Below are 21,733 nucleotides of genomic sequence, written 5' to 3'. Positions count from 1 at the left end.
GCGGCAGAGGTCGAAGAGGTTGCTGCCTGTGTTCTCCTCAAGGATTTTGATGGATTCCTTTCGCACATTGAGGTCCTTCATCCATTTTGAGTCTATTTTTGTGTGTGGTGTAAGGAAATGGTCCAATTTCATTTTTCTGCATGTGGCTGTCCAATTTTCCCAGTACCATTTATTGAAGAGGCTGTCTTTTTTCCATTGGACATTCTTTCCTGCTTTGTCGAAGATTAGTTGACCATAGAGTTGAGAGTCTATTTCTGGGCTCTCTATTCTGTTCCATTGATCTATGGGTCTGTTTTTGTGCCAGTACCATGCTGTCTTGATGATGACAGCTTTGTAATAGAGCTTAAAGTCCGGGATTGTGATGCCACCAACGTTGGCTTTCTTTTTCAATATCCCTTTAGCTATTCGAGGTCTTTTCTGGTTCCATATAAATTTTAGAATTATTTGTTCCATTTCTTTGAAAAAGATGGATGGTACTTTGATAGGAATTGCATTAAATGTGTAGATTGCTTTAGGTAGCATAGACATTTTCACAATATTTATTCTTCCAATCCAGGAGCATGGAACATTTTTCCATTTCTTTGTGTCTTCCTCAATTTCTTTCATGAGTACTTTATAGTTTTCTGAGTATAGATTCTGTGTCTCTTTGGTTAGGTTTATTCCTAGGTATCTTATGATTTTGGGTGCAATTGTAAATGGGATTGACTCCTTAATTTCCCTTTCTTCTGTCTTGCTGTTGGTGTAGAGAAATGCAACTGATTTCTGTGCATTGATTTTATATCCTAACACTTTACTGAATTCCTGTATAAGTTCTAGCAGTTTTGGAGTGGAGTCTTTTGGGTTTTCCACATATAGTATCATATCATCTGCGAAGAGTGATAATTTGACTTCTTCTTTGCCGATATGGATGCCTTTAATTTCCTTTTGTTGTCTGATTGCTGAGGCTAGGACCTCTAGTACTATGTTGAATAGCAGTGGTGATAATGGACATCCCTGCCGTGTTCCTGACCTTAGTGGAAAAGCTTTCAGTTTTTCTCCATTGAGAATGATATTTGCGGTGGGTTTTTCATAGATGGCTTTGATGATATTGAGGTATGTGCCCTCTATCCCTACACTTTGAAGAGTTTTGATCAGGAAGGGATGCTGTACTTTGTCAAATGCTTTTTCAGCATCTATTGAGAGTATCATATGGTTCTTGTTCTTACTTTTATTGATATGTTGTATCACATTGACTGATTTGCGGATGTTGAACCAACCTTGCAGCCCTGGAATAAATCCCACTTGGTCGTGGTGAATAATCTTTTTAATGTACTGTTGAATCCTATTGGCTAGTATTTTGTTGAGTATTTTCGCATCTGTGTTCATCAAGGATATCGGTCTATAGCTCTCTTTTTTGGTGGGATCCTTGTCTGGTTTTGGGATCAAGGTGATGCTGGCTTCATAAAATGAGTTTGGAAGTTTTCCTTCCATTTCTATTTTTTGGACAGTTTCAGGAGAATAGGAATTAGTTCTTCTTTAAATGTTTGGTAGAATTCCCCCGGGAAGCCGTCTGGCCCTGGGCTTTTGTTTGTTTGGAGATTTTTAATGACTGTTTCAATCTCCTTACTGGTTATGGGTCTGTTCAGGCTTTCTATTTCTTCCTGGTTCAGTTGTGGTAGTTTATATGTTTCTAGGAATGCATCCATTTCTTCCAGATTGTCAAATTTATTGCTGTAGAGTTGCTCATAGTATGTTCTTATAATAGTTTGTATTTCTTTGGTGTTAGTTGTGATCTCTCCTCTTTCATTCATGATTTTATTTATTTGGGTCCTTTCTCTTTTCTTTTTGATAAGTCTGGCCAGGGGTTTATCAATTTTATTAATTCTTTCAAAGAACCAGCTCCTACTTTCGTTGATTTGTTCTATTGTTTTTTTGGTTTCTATTTCATTGATTTCTGCTCTTATCTTTATGATTTCTCTTCTCCTGCTAGGCTTAGGGTTTCTTTCTTGTTCTTTCTCCAGCTCCTTTAGGTGTAGGGTTAGATTGTGTACCTGAGACCTTTCTTGTTTCTTGAGAAAGGCTTGTACCGCTTTATATTTTCCTCTCAGGACTGCCTTTGTTGTGTCCCACAGATTTTGAATTGTTGTATTTTCATTATCATTTGTTTCCATGATTTTTTTCAATTCTTCTTTAATTTCCCGGTTGACCCATTCATTCTTTAGAAGGATACTGTTTAGTCTCCATGTATTTTGGTTCTTTTCAAACTTCCTTTTGTGGTTGAGTTCTAGCTTTAGAGCATTGTGGTCTGAAAATATGCAGGGAATGATCCCAATCTTTTGATACCAGTTGAGTCCTGATTTAGGATCCAGGATGTGATCTATTCTGGAGAATGTTCCATGTGCACTAGAGAAGAATGTGTATTCTGTTGCTTTGGGATGAAATGTTCTGAATATATCTGTGATGTCCATCTGGTCCAGTGTGTCGTTTAAGGCCTTATTTCCTTGCTGATCTTTTGCTTGGATGATCTGTCCATTTCAGTGAGGGGAGTGTTAAAGTCCCCTACTATTATTGTATTGTTGTTTATGTGTTTCTTTGATTTTGTTATTAATTGGTTTATATAGTTGGCTGCTCCCACGTTGGGGGCATAGATATTTAAAATTGTTAAATCTTCTTGTTGGACAGACCCTTTGAGTATGATATAGTGTCCTTCCTCATCTCTTATTACAGTCTTTGGCTTAAAATCTAATTGATCTGATATAAGGATTGCCACTCCTGCTTTCTTCTGATGTCCATTAGCATGGTAAATTCTTTTCCACCCCCTCACTTTAAATCTGGAGGTGTCTTCGGGCTTAAAATGTGTTTCTTGGAGGCAACATATAGATGGGTTTTGTTTTTTTATCCATTCTGATACCCTGTGTCTTTTGACAGGGGCATTTAGCCCATTCACATTCAGGGTAACTATTGAGAGATATGAATTTAGTGCCATTGTTTTGCCTGTAAGGTGACTGTTACTGTATATGGTCTCTGTTCCTTTCTGATCTACCACTTGTAGGCTCTCTCTTTGCTTAGAGGACCCCTTTCAAGATTTCCTGTAGAGCTGGTTTGGTGTTTGCAAATTCTTTCAGTTGTTATTTGTCCTGAAAGCTTTTAATCTCTCCTTCTATTTTCAATGATAGCCTAGCTGGATATAGTATTCTGGGCTGCATGTTTTTCTCATTTAGTGCTCTGAAAATATCATGCCAGCTCTTTCTGGCCTGCCAGGTCTCTGTGGATAAGTCAGCTGCCAATCTAATATTTTTACCATTGTATGTTACAGACTTCTTTTCCCGGGCTGCTTTCAGGATTTTCTCTTTGTCACTGAGACTTGTAAATTTTACTATTAGGTGACGGGGTGTGGGCCTATTCTTATTGATTTTGAGGGGTGTTCTCTGAACCTCTTGAATTTTGATGCTCGTTCCCTTTGCCATATTGGGGAAATTCTCCCCAATAATTCTCTCCAGTATACCTTCTGCTCCCCTCTCTCTTTCTTCTTCTTCTGGAATCCCAATTATTCTAATGTTGTTTCGTCTTATGGTGTCACTTATCTCTCGAATTCTCCCCTCGTGGTCCAGTATCTGTTTGTCCCTCTTTTGCTCAGCTTCTTTATTCTCTGTCATTTGGTCTTCTATATCACTAATTCTTTCTTCTGCCTCATTTATCCTAGCAGTGAGAGTCTCCATTTTTGATTGCACCTCATTAATAGCTTTTTTGATTTCAACTTGGTTAGATTTTAGTTCTTTTATTTCTCCAGAAAGGGCTTTTATATCTCTCGAGAGGGTTTCTCTAATATCTTCCATGCCTTTTTCGAGCCCGGCTTGAACCTTGCGAATTGTCATTCTGAACTCTAGATCTGACATATTACCAATGTCTGTATTGATTAGGTCCCTAGCCTTCGGTACTGCCTCTTGTTCTTTTTTTTGTGTTGAATTTTTCCGTCTTGTCATTTTGTCCAGAGAAGAGTATATGAGGGGGCAAGTAAAATACTAAAAGGGTGGCAACAACCCCAGGAAAATATGCTTTAACCAAATTAGAAGAGATCCCAAATCATGAGGGGGGATAAAGGGGATAAAAAGAGGTTCAAAAAGGAAGAAAGAAAAAAAAGAAAAAAAAAAAGAAAAAAGAAAGAAAAAAAAAAGAAAAGAATTAAAAAAAAAAAAAGAAAACACCTAAGAAAAATATAAAAAAGAAAAAATATATGTATTAGATAAACTAGTAAAAAATCGTTAAAAAAGAAAAAGGTAACAGTTAAAAAAAAAATTTTACCCGAAGGCGAGAAAAAAAAACAAAAAATGAAAAAGAAAAAAATTAAATTAACCGCAAGACTAAAAAAAATCACAGGGCAAAAGCCATGAGTTCCGTGCTTTGCTTTCTCCTCCTCTAGAATTCTGCTGCTCTCCTTGGTATTGAAACCGCACTCTTTGGTAGGTGAACTTGGTCTCGGCTGGATTTCTTGTTGATCTTCTGGGGGAGGGGCCTGTTGTAGTGATCCTCAAGTGTCTTTGCCCCAGGCGGAATTGCACCGCCCTTACCTGGGGCCGGGGTGAGTAATCCGCTTGGGTTTGCTTTCAGGAGCTTTTGTTCCCTAAGCGCTTTCTGTAGAGTTCCAGAGGACGGGAATACAAATGGCGGCCTCCTGGTCTCCGGCCCGGAGGAGCCGAGAGCCCAGGGCCACACTCCTCAGTGCGCGCACAGAGAACCGCGCCCAGTTACTCCCGTCTGCCTGACCTCCGGCCGCGCTCCGAGCTCACCGAGCCTGCGACCGGTTCAAGGTCACCCCGAGCTGCGAGCTTACTGTCGGTTCTGTCTCCGTAGCCGGCTTTCCCGTTCCAATACCTGCAAGCTCTGCGACACTCAGACACCCCTGACCCTTCTGTGACCCTGCGGGACCTGAGGCCACGCTGACCCCGTGTGGGCTTTGCCCCGGGTAGCCTCTGGAGCGATGTCCCTCAGCGGAACAGACTTTTAAAAGTCCTGATTTTGTGCGCGGTTGCTCCGCCGCTTGCCGGGAGCCCGGGAGCCCCCCCCCCGTCTATCTTCCCGTCGCTTTGGATTCACTTCTCCGCCGGTCCTACCTTTCAGAAAGTGGTTGTTTTCTGTTTCCAGAATTGCTGTTCTTCTTCTCTTCGATCTGCCGATGGATTTTCAGGTGTTTGCAATCTTTAGATAAGCTATCTAGCTGATCTCTGGCTAGCTGAAGTAGTCTCGGCCTGCTACTTCTCCGCCATCTTGACTCCTCCCTGTTCTGCTATTTTCTTCATTATTGCCTGATTCTCCCACTGGGCTGTAAATTCTATAAGTGTCTTAAGCAACAAAATCTGTTTAGTTGGCTTTAAATCCCTGACTCTTGGTACAGTGCTGTACCAGACAGAAGATGATCATTACATACATGTTTAATGAAAATTCATGCTAAATTTCTGGAATGACACAGAAAAATTATTAAGAGCATTTTTTTTTTTTTTTTTTTTTTTTTTAGAGAATTGGGCCTATTGTCTCAAGGCAAGGGTGAAAACTTCTTCATTTTTACCTTATACCTGTCTGAAGCATTTGATTTTTTGCCATAAGCATATATTATTTTAATTTAAAGAGACTAGGTATTAGGGTAATATATCCAAAACAAGTTATGAAATTAAAAAAAAATTAAAACTTACAAAAATATGGCTACTGAGAAAAAGATAACAAAAGATTTTCTCCATGAAAGATACTGCCTTAGATGGCTCTTCTGTGACTGAAAGTGACTAAAGGCTGAACCCGAATCCAAACAAGGGAAATTGTAATCATGCAGGGGAAGATGCCTAATATACTGAAGCATTAGTTATGTTATTTGGGTGTATGTATACTTTTATAAAGAGCAAAAAAAAAAAAAATTCAAACACTGACAAAAAGCAGTTATGACCATCACCACCATAAGTAAGACAGGGCAGAAAATGAGCCTTCTGGAAAAACCTTTGCTGTAGGTCCTGCCTCCCTTGGACATGACCTTATCTTCCGCAGGCCCTCTGGAAACTCTGTGTTGCTGTAAACATTTATTTTATTAAAGTTTTCATTTTATTTTGTATTTTACATCTGTTTTTAATACATAATGTAATAATTAGCCTTTGTCATTTCATAGTAAGCATGTAGTAAATGCTCAATTTGGAAGCTCTTGAGAGATGTGATTTGCATGGCCTTTTCTACACCTTAGCCATACAGTTCCTGTCCTGCTGGTCTTAGATGACATTCATTTCTCTCCCACTCCAACTATGTTTTGCATTTTGTCCTCTCCAGATCTCTTCCCTGGAGAGTTGCTTTTCTTCTCACATCAAAAGACTCGTTGAAGCTACAACTCCTATAATCACATTTACATGGACAAAGCCTAAACATGCATTCTATAACCATATGTACACTTACCTTTTTTCCTCCAGTCTCACAGGAAATGGGTCTGTTCCTCTTTGAGGTTAGACCAATATTCTGGATCATTCTTCTCTTGTCCCTGCCCAGACTTATACTATTCCATTTATACATTTAACCTCCCCTTTCTGAAACTTCTGCCCCTTACCTCTTAAATATATCCTGGTCTTGTCTTAAAAGCCAAAAATAATAGAAGATACAACTTTCTCATGAGTCAGCACTGCCCTCTGGGTGCCATTCCATCTCTTTTCTTCTAATAACCACTCCAACTATGATAGCAATCTGCATTAATTAAAGGTCTGTCCCTATTATATGCCAGCCACCATAGCTGCCACACCATATATGTTTTCTCATTTAATTTAGAGCTGAGGGGCACTTGGGTGGCTCCATTGGTTAAGCATCTGCCTTCAGCTCAGGTCATGGACCCAGAGTCCTGGGATTGAGCCCGTATTAGGCTCCTTGCTCAGCGGTGAGTCTGCTTCTCCCTCTCCCCTCTGCCTCTCCCTTTGTTTGTGCTCTCTCTCTTTCTCTGTCAAATAAATAAATAAAATCTTCAAAAAATAACTGAGCTTATTGCCACATTTATTGCTTCATTTCCTACTCATTTCATTCCCTAACTTAGCTTTTCTCCTCATTCCTCTCATGCTACTCACATTGAGTTTTCCAATGTCTTTCGTATCTATAAACCCAATGGGCATTTTTTCCCCACTTTTTGGCAGTATTTTTGGTTGTCACTTGTTAACTAATTCTTGATGCATCCCCAGCAGGTTGAAATGGGACCTTTAAAAATAGAGTATTTTTTAATAATGCATAATAATATATGATATACTAGAGAACTTCAAAATGAAATTTACTAAAGGAAAACTATATTGAATGATGGAAAAGTCAGTGAGTTCAGAGCACAGAACTTGAACTACACCTTAGACTGTGTCTTCCTTTGGGTTCATATTCTTTAATAAAACATTTTATTTATGAACAACACTTAGATTTTCCTACATTCCATCACTGCACCACCAAAACCTACTAACTTTTACAATTCCTCTTCTAACACTTTTCTCTAAACTTGAATCCCATGAGACCAAGGCCTCTGGAGATGCCCTCTTGATATATTCCTGGCTCATTCCTGGGCAATCCCTCTTCCTGTCTCTTTCCTCGTGTTAGCTCATCTACCTTCAAGGCTTCAATTACATCTTAATGACTTCAAAATGGTGTCTCCGACCCTCTCAATTCCCGTGAACTCTGAGTTCGCTTTTCACTGTCTACTTGGTATCTCCAAGAGAATCTTAAACTCAAAATACCTAGATTGAACTCATTATAAATCTGTTCCTCTTCTTGATTTTTCTCTCTGAGTTAGTAATGTCACAATCTATCTCATCACCCAACTTAGAGCATGGGGAGTTGTTCTTCCCTCTCCCTCATGTCTGCTTCTGAGAGGTCAATAAATGGTTTTAATTCTGCCACTTAAATATATCCCAAATCTTTGCAATTCTGTTACCCACAGCCACCCTCAGATCTTTATTTCTCACTTGTGCTATTGGATTTAGTTCTTAACTGTCCTTGGCTACCTCCAATCTAAATGCCACACCAAAACCCAAATAAGCATTCCACAATACAAGTTTCATACTACTTCTCTGATTTAAATCTTCAGCAACTCTTGGGAACTCTACACTTGAGATACTAACAATCCATTTTCCTCCACTTCTGACCTTCCTGCCTCCGCTTTTGACTTTGCCCAGCTCATGGTCAGGTGCAGCATTGCCGACAACAATGCTTGACAAGCGGGAAGTGCTTGTTATGGGCTGAATTGTGTCCCCCTCCCCCTTTGGCAGTTCATATGCTGAAATCCTAAGTGCAAGTACCTCAGACTGTAACTGTATTTGGAGATAGAGACTTTAAAGAGGTAATTCAGTTAAGATGAGGTTATTAAGGTGGGCCCTGATCCAATATGACTGCTGTCCTTACAAGAAGAAGAGATTAGGATAAAGACATACACAGAAGAAAGACCAGGTGAAGCCACAGGAAGAAGAGGGTGATATACAAGCCAAGGAGTGAAGCCTCAGATGAAACCAACCCAGCTGACACCTTGATCTTGAATTTATAGCCCCTAAGACTATGAGAAAATAAACTGCTGCTGTTTAAGCCCCGCAGTCTGTGGGACTTCATTAGAGCAGCCCTCACAAACTTATACAGTGCTCAATGAACTATTTCTGGAGGAAACAAACAACTCTACCAGGGAGAACGATCAAGGACTCTTTGGTGGCTGCCTTCCTCTGAAGCTCTGAAGCTTGCTTTAAGGAAATGAGTGCGCCTAGACCAGGTGGGCCTTTCCAGCTGCCCATTACATTACCTCAGTAGCAAAAGACAGCCCGGCTTTTGGCCCTCACTTGGCATCTAGGTGTTAAACGTATACTCTCCTATTTAAAAAGCTAAAGCATTAGCAGTAAAGTTCTATCGTTAGTAAATTCTTTTCACCTTTAGAGTGAGAAACACTTACCACCTGCATGTGTGGTAGTAGATTGTGGTGTGGGCTGGGAATGCTTATGGAGACCCAGAGGGGGAAACAGTCTTATTCACCCTGTAGAATCTACACTCAGTAGAGGTTAGCAAAGTAACAAGTAGAAGGCCTAATGTGGGCTTGAAAACCCTCTAAGCTTTGAGAAAATAAAAAGCAGGCCTGACATCCAGAAACCGGCAGGCACTCACAGCTGGGTCTTGGGTCTTTCTATTGAACATAAACAACTTCACGGAACAGCAACATAAAAGAGGCGACTCGGGAGCCGTGATGGATGGAGACGGGGACAAAACTGCCCTATCACGTCGTCTGAACACACACATGAAGATTGTCCAAGCCACAGAAATGATTCAGCCATCCCCTCCCCTGGCTCAGGAGAGTGACTTCTGGCCAGTTTATCACTTTTACCTCTATCCGGTCCTCCTGTTCTAGAGATAAAATGTAGTTAAGATACTGAAACACAGATTCACCCCTAACTCCAATCCACAACAATACACTAGACATTCTCCAGCTTCACCTAAAGCAAAGCCAAAGTCCGATCATAGTTATCTCGAACCCCCTGTTACCGAGGTGCCCCATGGTTCCTTTTGTTGCAACAAGGAAAGCCCCAGCATGTTTAACCATGGAAATGTTCCTGGCAGCCTGTGGCTGGGGGGCATTGATGTTTTATGTCTATAGATAGTGATAGATGCATGCATGTGTATATAACATAAAGCCTGGAAATATAAATGACATAACATGAATAGTACTTGTCTCTGAGGGGCATAGACTATAGGCTAATTTGATTTTCTTATTTTTTGCTTATCTGTATACACTCTGAGTTTTCTACAATGAAGATTATTACTATGTCTAATAAGAAAAAAGCTATATGAACTTGAGAAATGACATGCAAGAGTAGAATGGAAAGAAGACCATTTTAACAAGTCACGAACATTTTGTTCAGAAACGGAGTGCAGAAAAAGGAGTTACCGAGGCAAAAGTTGGCTTTCGTCCCTTCCAGCGCCATCTGAAAGCGGTCAGGCTTGGCATACTCTGAAAACCCCATGTCCACCGAACCACCATTGTGTTAGTAGAAGCACGTCAGGCCATCCGAGCCTAATGATAATGAATTCAAAACATACTCTTCTAACTGCAGGCTCACAGAGCAGCCCTTTGAGTGGTGATCTGGCTCTGCTGGTAGCTTGTTATATGTGCAACTGCTGAGTGACTGAACTCTGCACCTGAAACCAAGGACGTACTATATATCGGCTAATTGAATTCAAATAAGAAATCCCATATTCAATTTTAAGCGGTGATTAGTTTCAGCAACATATCACCTGTCACATTAATGAATGCTAATAGATATAATTTTATTGCTTTTGCTTCCTCTTTGGTTTGCAGGTTTTTGTTTCCTAGTTTTGTAAACATAAAGGACTTATATTTAGCTTAGTACTTGCACAAACTGAAATAATAAGGTATTAAGAGCAATGTAAAACAGTTCTTGGGACCTGCAATATATTTTTTTCCTTTAAAATAGATTTATTTTTCTGTAATATATTTTTCCTTTAAAATAGATTTCTTTATTACTCAAGTTTTGAGAAACAGGGTCACAACTGAAAAATCTAAATGATGCTTAAAATAACAGCTCTATTTATGGGTAAGAACCATAATTTGATAGACTTCATATTTTTACCACTTTCTTTTTAGAGCCATAAAAAAAAAAAAAAACTAATTGACTTGATCTTTTAGAAAATCTTTAGGTTGACAGAAACACTGAGCAGAAAGTTTTGAGAGCTCCCATGTATCCCTTTCCCACACATACAATTTCCCTTATTACTAACATCTCTCATTAGCATAGTGCATTTGTCACAGCTGATAAGCCAGTATTCCAGATACTGCAGGGTGGAATCATCTCTCTTTCCCGGAGGTGGGCAGGTCTGACACATTCTAGGAAGGTTGGAATTTTGTCTAGTACTAAAAAAAGAAAAGATACTTGGGATTGCTGATATAAGGCACACGTGCAATATTTAAAATGTGTTCACAGGGGCACCTGGGTGGCTCAGTGGGTTAAGCCTCTGCCTTCAGCTCAGGTCATAATTCCAGGGCCTGGGATCGAGCCCCGCATCGGGCTCTCTGCTCAGCAGGGAGCCTGCTTTCCCTTCTCTCTCTGCCTGCCTCTCTGCATACTTGTGATCCCTGTCAGATAAATAAATAAAATCTTGAAAAAAACATGTGTTCACATTTAGAAGTATTCATAAACAATGTCAATTTTCTTTTACTACAATCTTAACCATCTCCTAACATCTAGCAATCACCAATAGTTTACTGAACTAAAAAAACAAAAGGAAGAAAAAAGCCAAAACCCATGAAGGTGACTTTACCTGAAGAATAGAGTCATCTTGTTATATTCTACTTTCCTCATATGTAAGGGGGAGAGAAAAACTGGATAGGAAAGGGAAGGTTTTTCTTAAGCTACTAAATTTCCATGCTCCCTGGGAGATCAGTAAGGGTTTCCAGAGTGAAAAAGCCACATTCCTGGGTGCCTGGATTGCTCAGTTGGTTAAATGTCTGCCTTCGGCTCAGGTCATGATTCCAGAGTCCTGGGATCCAGTCCTGCGTCCTGCATCGGGCTCCCTTCTCAGTAGAGAGTCTGCTTCTCCTGCCCTTCCCCCATGCTTGTATTTTCTCTCTCAAACTCTCTATCACTCAAATAAATAAAGCTTTTTTTAAAAGCAACATTCTTTGAGAGTACACTATAGACACAGATTTCAACAGAATTGATATCAATGATACTTAGAACCAAGCAAGTATCTTTTTTTTTTTTTAATATTTTATTTATTTATTTGTAAGAGACAGAGGGAGAGAGAGCAAGCGAGCACAGGTAGACAAAGAGGCAGGCAGAGGCAGAGGGAGAAGCAGGCTCCCCGCCGAGCAAGGAGCCCGATGTGGGACTCGACCCCAGGACCCTGGGATCATGACCTGAGCCCGAAGGCAGCTGCTTAACCAACTGAGCCACCCAGGCGTCCCCCAAGCAAGTATCTTTTGACTGCAAAATAGATCTAGCCTTTTCGCAAAAAAAAAAAAAAAAAAAAAATGGCATCCTTTACATCTTTTTTCCTATCAAATTCCAGGAGAATGTAGACTCCAAACTGAAGAATTTTACGGGCTTCTGTTTGATATATTTGGTTAAGCATTATCATTATCATTAAATGGGGAGGTGATATGTCAGAAATGTTAGCTCTACATAACAAATTTTTTCAACTAAAACCATTCAGTAATCTACCCAGGATAGTAACAATCCGTTTAAGAAAAAACTAATAAAGGATAAGGTTAAATAATGAAACAACATTTTTATGAAGTGCATCAATTGGTGGATTTTATTTTCCAAATTTTGTTGAACAAAGCACCTATGTTTGATCCTCACCAAGCCCATGCTAACTTGAATCTTTAGAACAGTGATTTCCAACCAGAGATGATTTTATGCTGGGGATATTTGGCAATATCTGAAGACATTGTTGATTGTCACATCTGGTGGGGGGTTGCCTGCTAATGGTGTCTAGTGGCTGGAGGCCAGAAATGCTGCTAAACATCCTCTGAGGCACAGGACAGCCTCCCTCCAGAGCTAATAGTGCCACGGTTGAGGAGCTCTGCCTGGGAGGAACACACCGTGAAAACCACAGTTGACTTATTTTTCACTAACTTCAGCTTAAAGTGCACAGATACTTTATGGAAGGCTCTTCTCAAAATCCAAGCAAAATGCAGTTTCTGGTCAATGTACATAAAAGCTGAAAAACTTTTAAAGGATTCTACTACATTAAAGGGCATAAGAGAAATGTATTTATTGCTTCTGTTTATTAAGCATATCAGCATGCATATTGCCTAAGTAAAGCCCAACAGTGATCCTTCCCTTGTTGATTTGGTACATAACAGGACACTAATCAAGATTCCTGCAGCTGATGGTCTATCACAGGGTAGCTGATTCAGTGTAGTTACTACTTCCCTTTGAAACTGCAGCTGCTGCTGGGCCCTCTGGCTCACTTTGAAAATTGGTGGTTCTGAAAGCTTAAGATACTATTTTTACTCTTCTTATTTGGCTGTGACCTGTGTAACTACGTTCCTGCTTCTCATTTTCCTTGGTTTGGTCACACTGGTTGGGAATGGATGTGTGTGTGTGTGTGTGTGTGTGTGTGTGTGTGTGTTTAGGACAAGGGGAGGGATTGTAGTTCCTCAGACAAGGCTCAGATAATTTCTCTTTCAGGATTATCTTTACGTGGAAAACCAGAATTTATGTTTCACAAAATCGGATTTTCCTTTCATATGTATTCTTTATTAAACAATCTTTTCCTTTAATTTAAAAACAAGGAAAATGATATTTGAATATGTTGGGCACTAAAAAAAATCTGGGCTTAAGTTCAATTTAGAAGAAAATTAAGAATTTTAGAGAAAACATGAATTTATATGAACCATTCAGAAGGGAGTATTAGAATATATAAAAGCTTATTTCAAAAGAGATCACAATAGAAAAATAATTTGACTTCATCTCAATATAATGAAGATTAAATATTTTAATTTGCCAGACCCCTGGGTGACTCAGTCAGTTATGAGTCTGCCTTCAACTCAGGTCATGATCCCAGGGTCCTGGGATCCAGTCCTGCAACAGGCTCCTTGCTCAGTGGGGAGCCTGCTTCTCCCTCTGCTCCTCCCCATGCTCGTGTGCTCTCTCTCTCTCTCTCAAAAATAAATAAATAAAACCTTTAAAAAAATAAAAATTTTAACTTATCTGACACTGTCACTGGGCTTTAGCTTAAAGCAGGTTTTGTGGGAACAGACATGCTGATAACCCCGTTTAAAGTGCTACAGTCCCATGAAGTCATCCATGTATGAAGTGTTTCAAGATTATACATGCTAAGCATGATGAAATGAATTTTTAGGTTCCATTCTGTCACTGTGCATATTTAGACTCATTCCACACAAGAAGAATGTCCAAGATGTCATAACATGTCACAGCGTCATAGAATGACAAGATCTGTGCCAACTAACTTCCTCTTTTCTAATACAACAATAATTTTTCATCAAGTACTATGTATGATATTTTCAGTTATTTTATCATTCAAATGGTTCATACACTGCCAACAGCATTTCAGCATTCAAGGACCTTGACACTGGGACTTTTGGAGGTTGAATAAGAGCCTGACAGTGTTTTAGTATACCAGGTTTTTAGTTGACTCTATGTGGAGTCTGACAGCTACATATAAATTTTAATCTCTGGTGAATAAAGAGAACATTCAATGACTACCAAGGAGTGTACTAGGCTCACCAAAGAAAGTTCTTATCTGCCTAATGCTTCCTAGAGAGCTTTTTTTTAAGCTTTACCCTAAAATTTAGCTGGCCTCTAGATCATTTGGCCCCCAAATACCAAGTCCTTCATAATATTATCTGCCTGCACTAATGAGAAAATCAAGAATGCACTTGTGTGTCTAAAACCCCTTGGAGATCAGTGAAAGCTGGAAGCACTTTTAGAGGTGGTATAATTTATGCCATTATTCACAGGCAAAGAACATGAGGGTCAGAGATTTTAGTTGCTTAAGCCCTCAGAGCTCTTTTATAACAGAGCTAGGATTAGAATTTAGGTCTTTAGCTCTTTAAAAGAGTAACATTTAAAAGGAATAATACAGAACAACCCATATCTTTAAAACAAGTGCTCATTTCTATATGAAGGCAAGGTGATTAAAATAGGTTCAAATGCATGATGTAGGGCGCCTGGGTGGCTCAGTGGGTTAAGCCGCTGCCTTCGGCTCAGGTCATGATCTCAGGGTACTGGGATCGAGTCCCACATCGGGCTCTCTGCTCAGCAGGGAGCCTGCTTCCTCCTCTCTCTCTCTCTCTGCCTGCCTCTCTGCCTACTTGTGATCTCTCTCTGTCAAATAAATAAATAAAATCTTTAAAAAAAAAAAAAAAAAAAAAAAAAAAAAAAAAAAAAACAAATGCATGATGTATTTTATCAATGTAGTGTTTCACTATTTTAATAAGCATTGTTTAAGAATTTCAATTAACTTGTAAAAATGTACATAACAACCTCAAAAAAAGAAGCATATGTTTATACAATTTTAAAAAGATTCAAACAAAAATAAATAAAAATAAAATAAAATAAAAAAGATTAAATGCTGCCTGTAGGTTTCTCAGAGCAGCCTTAGTAGAGGGGCTGAGTTTTATCTCATCTACTTTATCTCCAAATGGCCATTCTAAATTAGACATGTAAAGTCATATCTATCATTAAAAAAATAAAATGAAAATGAAAGTCAACTTTGGTTATAATTTTTTTCTGATAATGTACACAGTGTCATATAATTTAAATAACAATGATACTCATTTTAATACATATGTCTACGTTATTAAAATAGAATATGAACTTTGTATTATATATGAAGTCAAAAGTATATGTAGTGTTAATTACAAAATTTCCTTGGTAATCTCTATTTGCAAAATTTCCTTGGTAATCTCTATTTGCAGAAATGGCAGCAGTAGATTGTGATCACAATCTTCTAAAAATTAGATTGATTACTTTTATTGCACAATGTTTAAGTGAGCGCACCATAGCTCAAGATTTTAGGTCATTTGAAATAGCATAGTCTGGGAACTCAGCTTAAACTTTCCAAATAACATAGGATGTTGGCATCGACTTATTGACTATTTATCCTCATTGGTGAGACATATAAATCTGAATGTAACTGCAAGTAGTTTCTGATTTTCCCTCCCAGAGGAGTTATAAATATAGAGAATATTTTCCCCATTCTGAATAAAACTTTGGCACATTTTTGAACAGACAAATACTATAGTCATTATGATATATCTGACCTGAGATGGCCCTATGAGACTTAGTTAGGCAGCACCATGGGTTTGGAATAAAGAAGTTTGCTATTGTCCTGGTACCTCCTGGTTTTGCAGAGTTCTTGGTGGTGTTGCCTAAATCCTACACATTGTCAAAACTATCTGATTAAACATGTGATGCATAATCTGAATTCATTTTCAAACAGGACTCTACCACTCTCAGAGTAGTCTGTATCACTCTAACTTCTTTTAGTGTTTCTTCTATAGAAATCTGTCAATGTATCTCAGTGTTTCTATGGAAACCAATGTTGAATTCTTCCATTTTGTATCTTACAAATTTGGAGCATGGATGTAACCAGCATAAAATTATTACATTCAATGCTTGAACTCTTTAAAACCCAAGGTATTTTCTAAAACAGTGTTTCTTGAACTTTAGTATGCATAACAATGACTTAAGAATCTTGCTAAAATGCAGGTTCTGATTCAGTAGGTCTGGGGTGGAATCTGAGGTTCTTCATTTTCAATAAGCTCCCAGGTGATGTTGATGCTGCTGGTCCTTTGTAGCAAGACTTTAAAAGATACCAGATAAAATCAAGCAGTTGACTCATAGCAACTTATTTTTAGAATATATAATTCCATAGCAGTTGTGAAAAAATATTTTTCTCCTACTTTATAGTAAACTCTTCACTTAAAGAAGAGCAGATATTGGGGTGCCTGGGTGGCTCAGTGGGTTAAGCCTCTGCCTTTGGCTCAGGTTATGATCTCAGGGTCCTGGGATCGAGCCCCGCATCGGGCTCTCTACTCAGTGGAGAGCCTGCTTCCCCCTCTCTTTCTGTCTGCCTCTCTGCCTACTTGTGATCTGTCTGTCAAATAAATAAAATCTTAAAAAAAAAAGAAAGAAAGAAAGAAAGAAGAGCAGATATTGTTGTGCCCAAATTTCTAGACCCTCCCAAAGACGACCACCAGAGTCCAGAGTCAAAGCCAAACAGCAAGGGTCGTTTATTACGAGTTCGAACCTGGACCTCCGCGCACTCGTTGCCGGTGACGCTAAGAGGTCCCGAGCTCAGGATCACAACATCTTTTATACACTATTTTTGGGGAGGCAGGGATTTAGCATACATCATAGTATCTTGTAACAAATAGCCACATACCGCGGGAAAATAAAAAAGGAACTCTATAATATGACTGGCGCGCTACAGAGCGGGAAAGGGCTGAGAACAGATTATTGGTTAGGTCAAAGGGCTGTCATTCTTCAAACTGCTGAGTTGGCACCGCTAGGGTATGTGTCACCTCAGGATTGACCGGGGTCTTCTTGTCAAGCCGCAGGGCGCCAGATGGTTGTTATCTTTTGGCCTAAAGCTGGATAGGGGGTCCGGGAGCAGTCATTCTGTCATGTCCAATTCCAGGTGGGGGTTTCTCTGGCGTCAGATGGCTGTTATCTCTTGGCCCAGAGCCGGGGGAGGGGTCCGGGAGCAGCCATTCTGTCAGGTTCAATTCTAGGTGGGGGATGTGTGGTTACAGAGTGTCTATAGAAATTCTGCTGGTATTTCTCCATCTCCTCATGGGTTAGCAAGCGAAAGTACAGAAGCAGAAATAGCGGTAATGGTTATAATTTAGGCATCTAAATATAAAAGGCTGGGGGCTGCCAAGTGTAAATACACAATGGAGAAATGTTCTTCTTTTCTATCAATCTGAGATTTTGCAGATTGGCTCACACAAGCGAAATCTTAGAGGTTTTCATCGCAGTGTCTGCGTAACGTGGAGGAAACTTCCCTGAAGCTAACCCAAGGATTCTCAGGTCCATCCTGGTGGAATGGTCACTTGGAGACTCTGAGGAGGCCTGGGATGACTTTCTGCACCAAGTACTTGTAAAGCTTTCAGATGACAACCATTATGGACATAGATATAATTAGTTGCATTCCTGTATGAGTTTCCAGGTATATATGGATGTGTATGTATATGTGTGTGTTTACTTCAAAACAGAACAGAGAAACTAAGAAGAGAATACTTAACAAAAAAAAAAAAAAAAAAAAAAAAAAAAAACCCAATGCCCTAGAGAAAAACATTATAACACACAATTGTAACTGGGTTTGCTTTTCCCCTTCAGCACCGCAATTGTTCCCATCCTTCATCCCATTTGTCATTATATAATGTTGTTATAACTATTGTTTGTCATCTCCTCTTTACCATATCACCTGTTTATTGCCTTAGATAATATTTCCTGTTTGTGTCTGACATGGAATTCTATTTCAGGGAATTTCACCAGCACAGTTCCATGAACCTGAAAAATATTTAATGTGACCTTTGGATTAAGTGATCTATGCAGCATACAATTAGTGACTTAGTGCCCAGCAAAATAGGTTTGCTATTATTTCATCTCTCCTAGATATTTTCTCCTTGAAATTAATGACATGGCAAGAAAATAGAGGAAAAAGTGATTTCAATAGCTAGTATTTTTTTTTCATAGAGAAAGGATATGCTCACTGGTGAGCATATAATTCTGAGTGTAACTGCAAGTGATTTCTCATTTTTTTTTTTTCTCTAAAGGAGTTTAAATAAAGAGAATATTTTTTCCCATCCTGAATAAACCTGTAAGGGCCTTTTTAGCCAGAGTGATGCCATCCTGATTAAACAGTGATTTTGTTGTTTAAGCAGTAAAACTTTAACTGATCCTGCCTACCCCAGGGAACTTACTTAAAAGCAAGTCCTGGAAACCAGCCCCAGGTAGCAAAATCCAAATGCAAGGGTGGGTCAGGCCAGGTGGAGACATCCAATCGGTAGGGGCGCATACTGTCTCCCTAGCTACCAAGGAGTATGGGCCCCACCTTTTGGGCACCTTTTGGGTACCAATTCTGACCAAGATAGGCTAGTTCAAATATCTACTATAGGGTAAATTGTAATTCAATTGGTCACTCGTGTGTGACCTAGCATGACTGGGCAGCTTTCTCTGTGTGTGTTACAATCTCATTGACCACCTGTGCATGGCCAGGCCCAACCACATGGTCTTTGCCCTTAAAAGCTAGTATGTAAGGCAGAGAGGGGTTGCCTCTTTGCAAGAGACGGCCCCGAACGGTTGGTTTGATTCTCGATGCTTGGCGCGAAATAAAGCTTTGCCTGACCTTCGCTTTGTATCAGTCTCGCTCCTTTAATCATGGACCCATTATTGGCCAAACCTTTGGCATATTTTCAAACAGAAAATCACTTTATAATATGCGTGGCCTGCTGTGGCCCTTAGAGATTTAGTGGGGCAGCACAGTGGGTTTGGAACACACAAGTTTGCTATTCTCCAGGTACCTGTTTTGCAGAGTTCTTGGTGGCGTTGCCTAAATCCCACACATCATCAAAACTATGTGATTAAACATGTGATGCCTAAACTTGAATTCATTTTAAAACAGGACTCTACCACTCTCAGAGTAGTTTCCTGTGAGGAATCAGTAAATTTGAAATCAGAAAACTGTCTTCATGTACTTTGATTACTGTCCAGTTATAAAACAGATCACTATTCTACAATGGAATGTTAAATAGGAGTATATTTCCTATATTAAACACCATGATTTTTCCTCTTGAATTGAGCAGTTGCATTTATTAAGAGCATTTGTGAGTCAATATTTATACAAGAATAAATACCCCTTATCTGCAAGAGGCTGAATGAACTAATCAGATTAAATGTATTACTTTTACAAAGATTTAATGTTTAATGTACAAAGAATTACATTTTAAGAAGCTCCCAGTAGAGCAAAGAAAGAGGTAAGTAAATTATGCTGTTTCTAGGTACTTAGTAGACATAATATACATTTCATTATCCACATGCATAAACCATTAGCAGTAGAAAAGAAATGAACACACAAAACATTTGTTCTTGAAGTAATCCTACATGCTTTAATAACTTTAAGAAATGAGCTAGAGAAATTCGCCTTTAAAAACCACATTTAGTACTTCATATGGAAAATTCAAATACAATAGCCAATGGATTAAAAAAAAAAAACAACAGCAGCTTCTTGATCATGATTTATGATATTACATTAAAATAAAAGTAACATCTAAGTTCTATTTTAGAATAACTCCTTTAGGATTTCTATCTATAAGGAATATAAATGGATTTGTATTTGAAGTTGATATATGTGTATATAGATTGGAATTGTATTTTCCTATTTTGATCTGCTACTTGGGAATTCTGTTTGAAATATACTGGTTTTTAATTATACATTTATAAAACTGAAATTTGGCTATTTATCTTGTAGGATGTAGTATAAACACATGTCTGTATTACACCATGCTAAAATAAGAAAAGTCTGTTTCTTCATTAACTCTTGGTCATCAGTTGCTCATAGAACTGGTCCCATCAAGTGTTTCTCCAAACTCAATGCCTCATACATCACCTGGGCACTTTATATATTACCTAATTCGTACAGATAAGAACTCATACTAACAAAGAGGTATACACACACACACACACACACACACACATACCATTTGTATCACAAAGATCCAAAACACTTGAAATGGTTTTTATTAATTCATAATGATTCTAATGACAGGTGATATTCCATGCTATATAACTATGGTTAAAACAACTAGTGACAATTTCTCACATTTAAAGAAACTATAGATTTTTCGCATTCTAAGACTCCCTGTGAGATAGCATCGTTCCTCTAACTGGCTGATGGGTTAGATGTGAAAGCAGGGAATGGGACTCATGTCCCAAGAAAACTAGGCCCTGTACCTGAGATTGTGGTCCTAACTTGCTCATGTACACTTGTTATGGTCCATTTTTAATTGTAATAGTAAATTAATATTTGTTCAAATTCATATTTTGTTGCTGTAGGTTTGAACAGAAACTACAATGAGTACTCTCCTTGCATATGTATTTCTAAGTCCTGGATGGGATCTTAACAGTACTTCACTGTTTATACAGTTATCTTTACAAAGCTTTTGATAAAATACATGTTCAGTACTTGACTTTGTGGTGCATCAGTTAGCTTTCTTTTACGTGGTAAAGAATAAACCATTCTATTTTAGACGAATGATGCATGTGATCAAAAATCTCCTTCAAGAATAGGGAAATAAAGAAAGCACTTCTAGCTAACATTTAGAAAATACAAAATGATTAGTTTCATTGAAGTTCCCAATTAAATGGAGGTGTCAAATTAGTCATTTGTATTCTACCCTTCAATTAATTAATAGACCAAGATATGACTTCATGGCACTGATTACTTTGAAAGTACAATACAATGTCTGACATATTTTAGTTCTGGTTTCTATCAAAAAATCTTAGACTAGCAACATAAGTTCATTCTTGCTTGTAGGAAGTACTAATTCATGAAAGGTACATTCATTCTTGCAGTGTAGCAGAGTACCAGCCAATAAATCGTCCACTTTGGGATTTGATTTTCTTCTAATATTAAAATCATTATTGTTGGAGAAAGCTCAGCTCTACAGTTCTCTAATTACAATGTCTTTCTAATTTTTCTCTCTTGGTCCAGTGATAATGACAATGGCCAGTAAATGATCAAATTTGATTTATGTTCCACATCAAGTATCCCGTTGCTCTGGTGAGTGTCATCTCCTTCAAATAATTTATTTCTTTCGAAATCCCCAAAATATCATAGGAAGATGCAAGAAAAATCATTTGTGAAATGTTGCAAGAGGGAAAGTGTGAAGTGCAAGTGTGAAGTGTTGCAAGATGACAAATATTCATGATGTCTCAAACAAATTTATGGTAAAGGGACAAATTCATGTGGTCTTCCTTTGCCCCTGCCCCTGAAAATGCTTGATTCACTGTGATTCATCTACTGCTAACCCCCTGCCTTTCTCCTGGGTGCAGTTGTTGTAGACCTGCTTCTGGTAAACTTGCTATGTTCACTAATTGGTTCCAAGAGTTTTTGGTAGATTCATTGGTAAAAAAAAAATCATGCCATCTGCAAATAAAGATAGTCTTATTTCCTCTTTTCCAACCTGCAATGCTTTTATTTCCTTTCCTGTCTTATTCACTGGCTAAGACTTCTAGTA

At 38.6% G+C, this 21,733-nt stretch overlaps 1 protein-coding gene across 1 annotated transcript in view; it reads right to left on the bottom strand.

The window, feature by feature from the left end:
* Positions 1-16,699: 16,699 nt before the first annotated feature.
* The window catches only part of CCDC141 (coiled-coil domain containing 141), a 234,603-nt gene continuing 229,569 nt past the window's right edge, over positions 16,700-21,733 (bottom strand). The window contains exon 25 of the mRNA XM_059166910.1: positions 16,700-21,337. Within this exon, the coding sequence (XP_059022893.1) occupies positions 21,302-21,337 (36 nt within the window). The 3' untranslated portion in view covers positions 16,700-21,301. The remainder of the gene's footprint in view (positions 21,338-21,733) is intronic.

This window comes from Mustela lutreola, chromosome 3 (assembly GCF_030435805.1).
Source record: "Mustela lutreola isolate mMusLut2 chromosome 3, mMusLut2.pri, whole genome shotgun sequence".
NCBI lineage: Eukaryota > Metazoa > Chordata > Mammalia > Carnivora > Mustelidae > Mustela > Mustela lutreola.
Note: the sequence above shows the minus strand (reverse complement) of the source record. Positions and strands in the feature narration are given on the sequence as shown.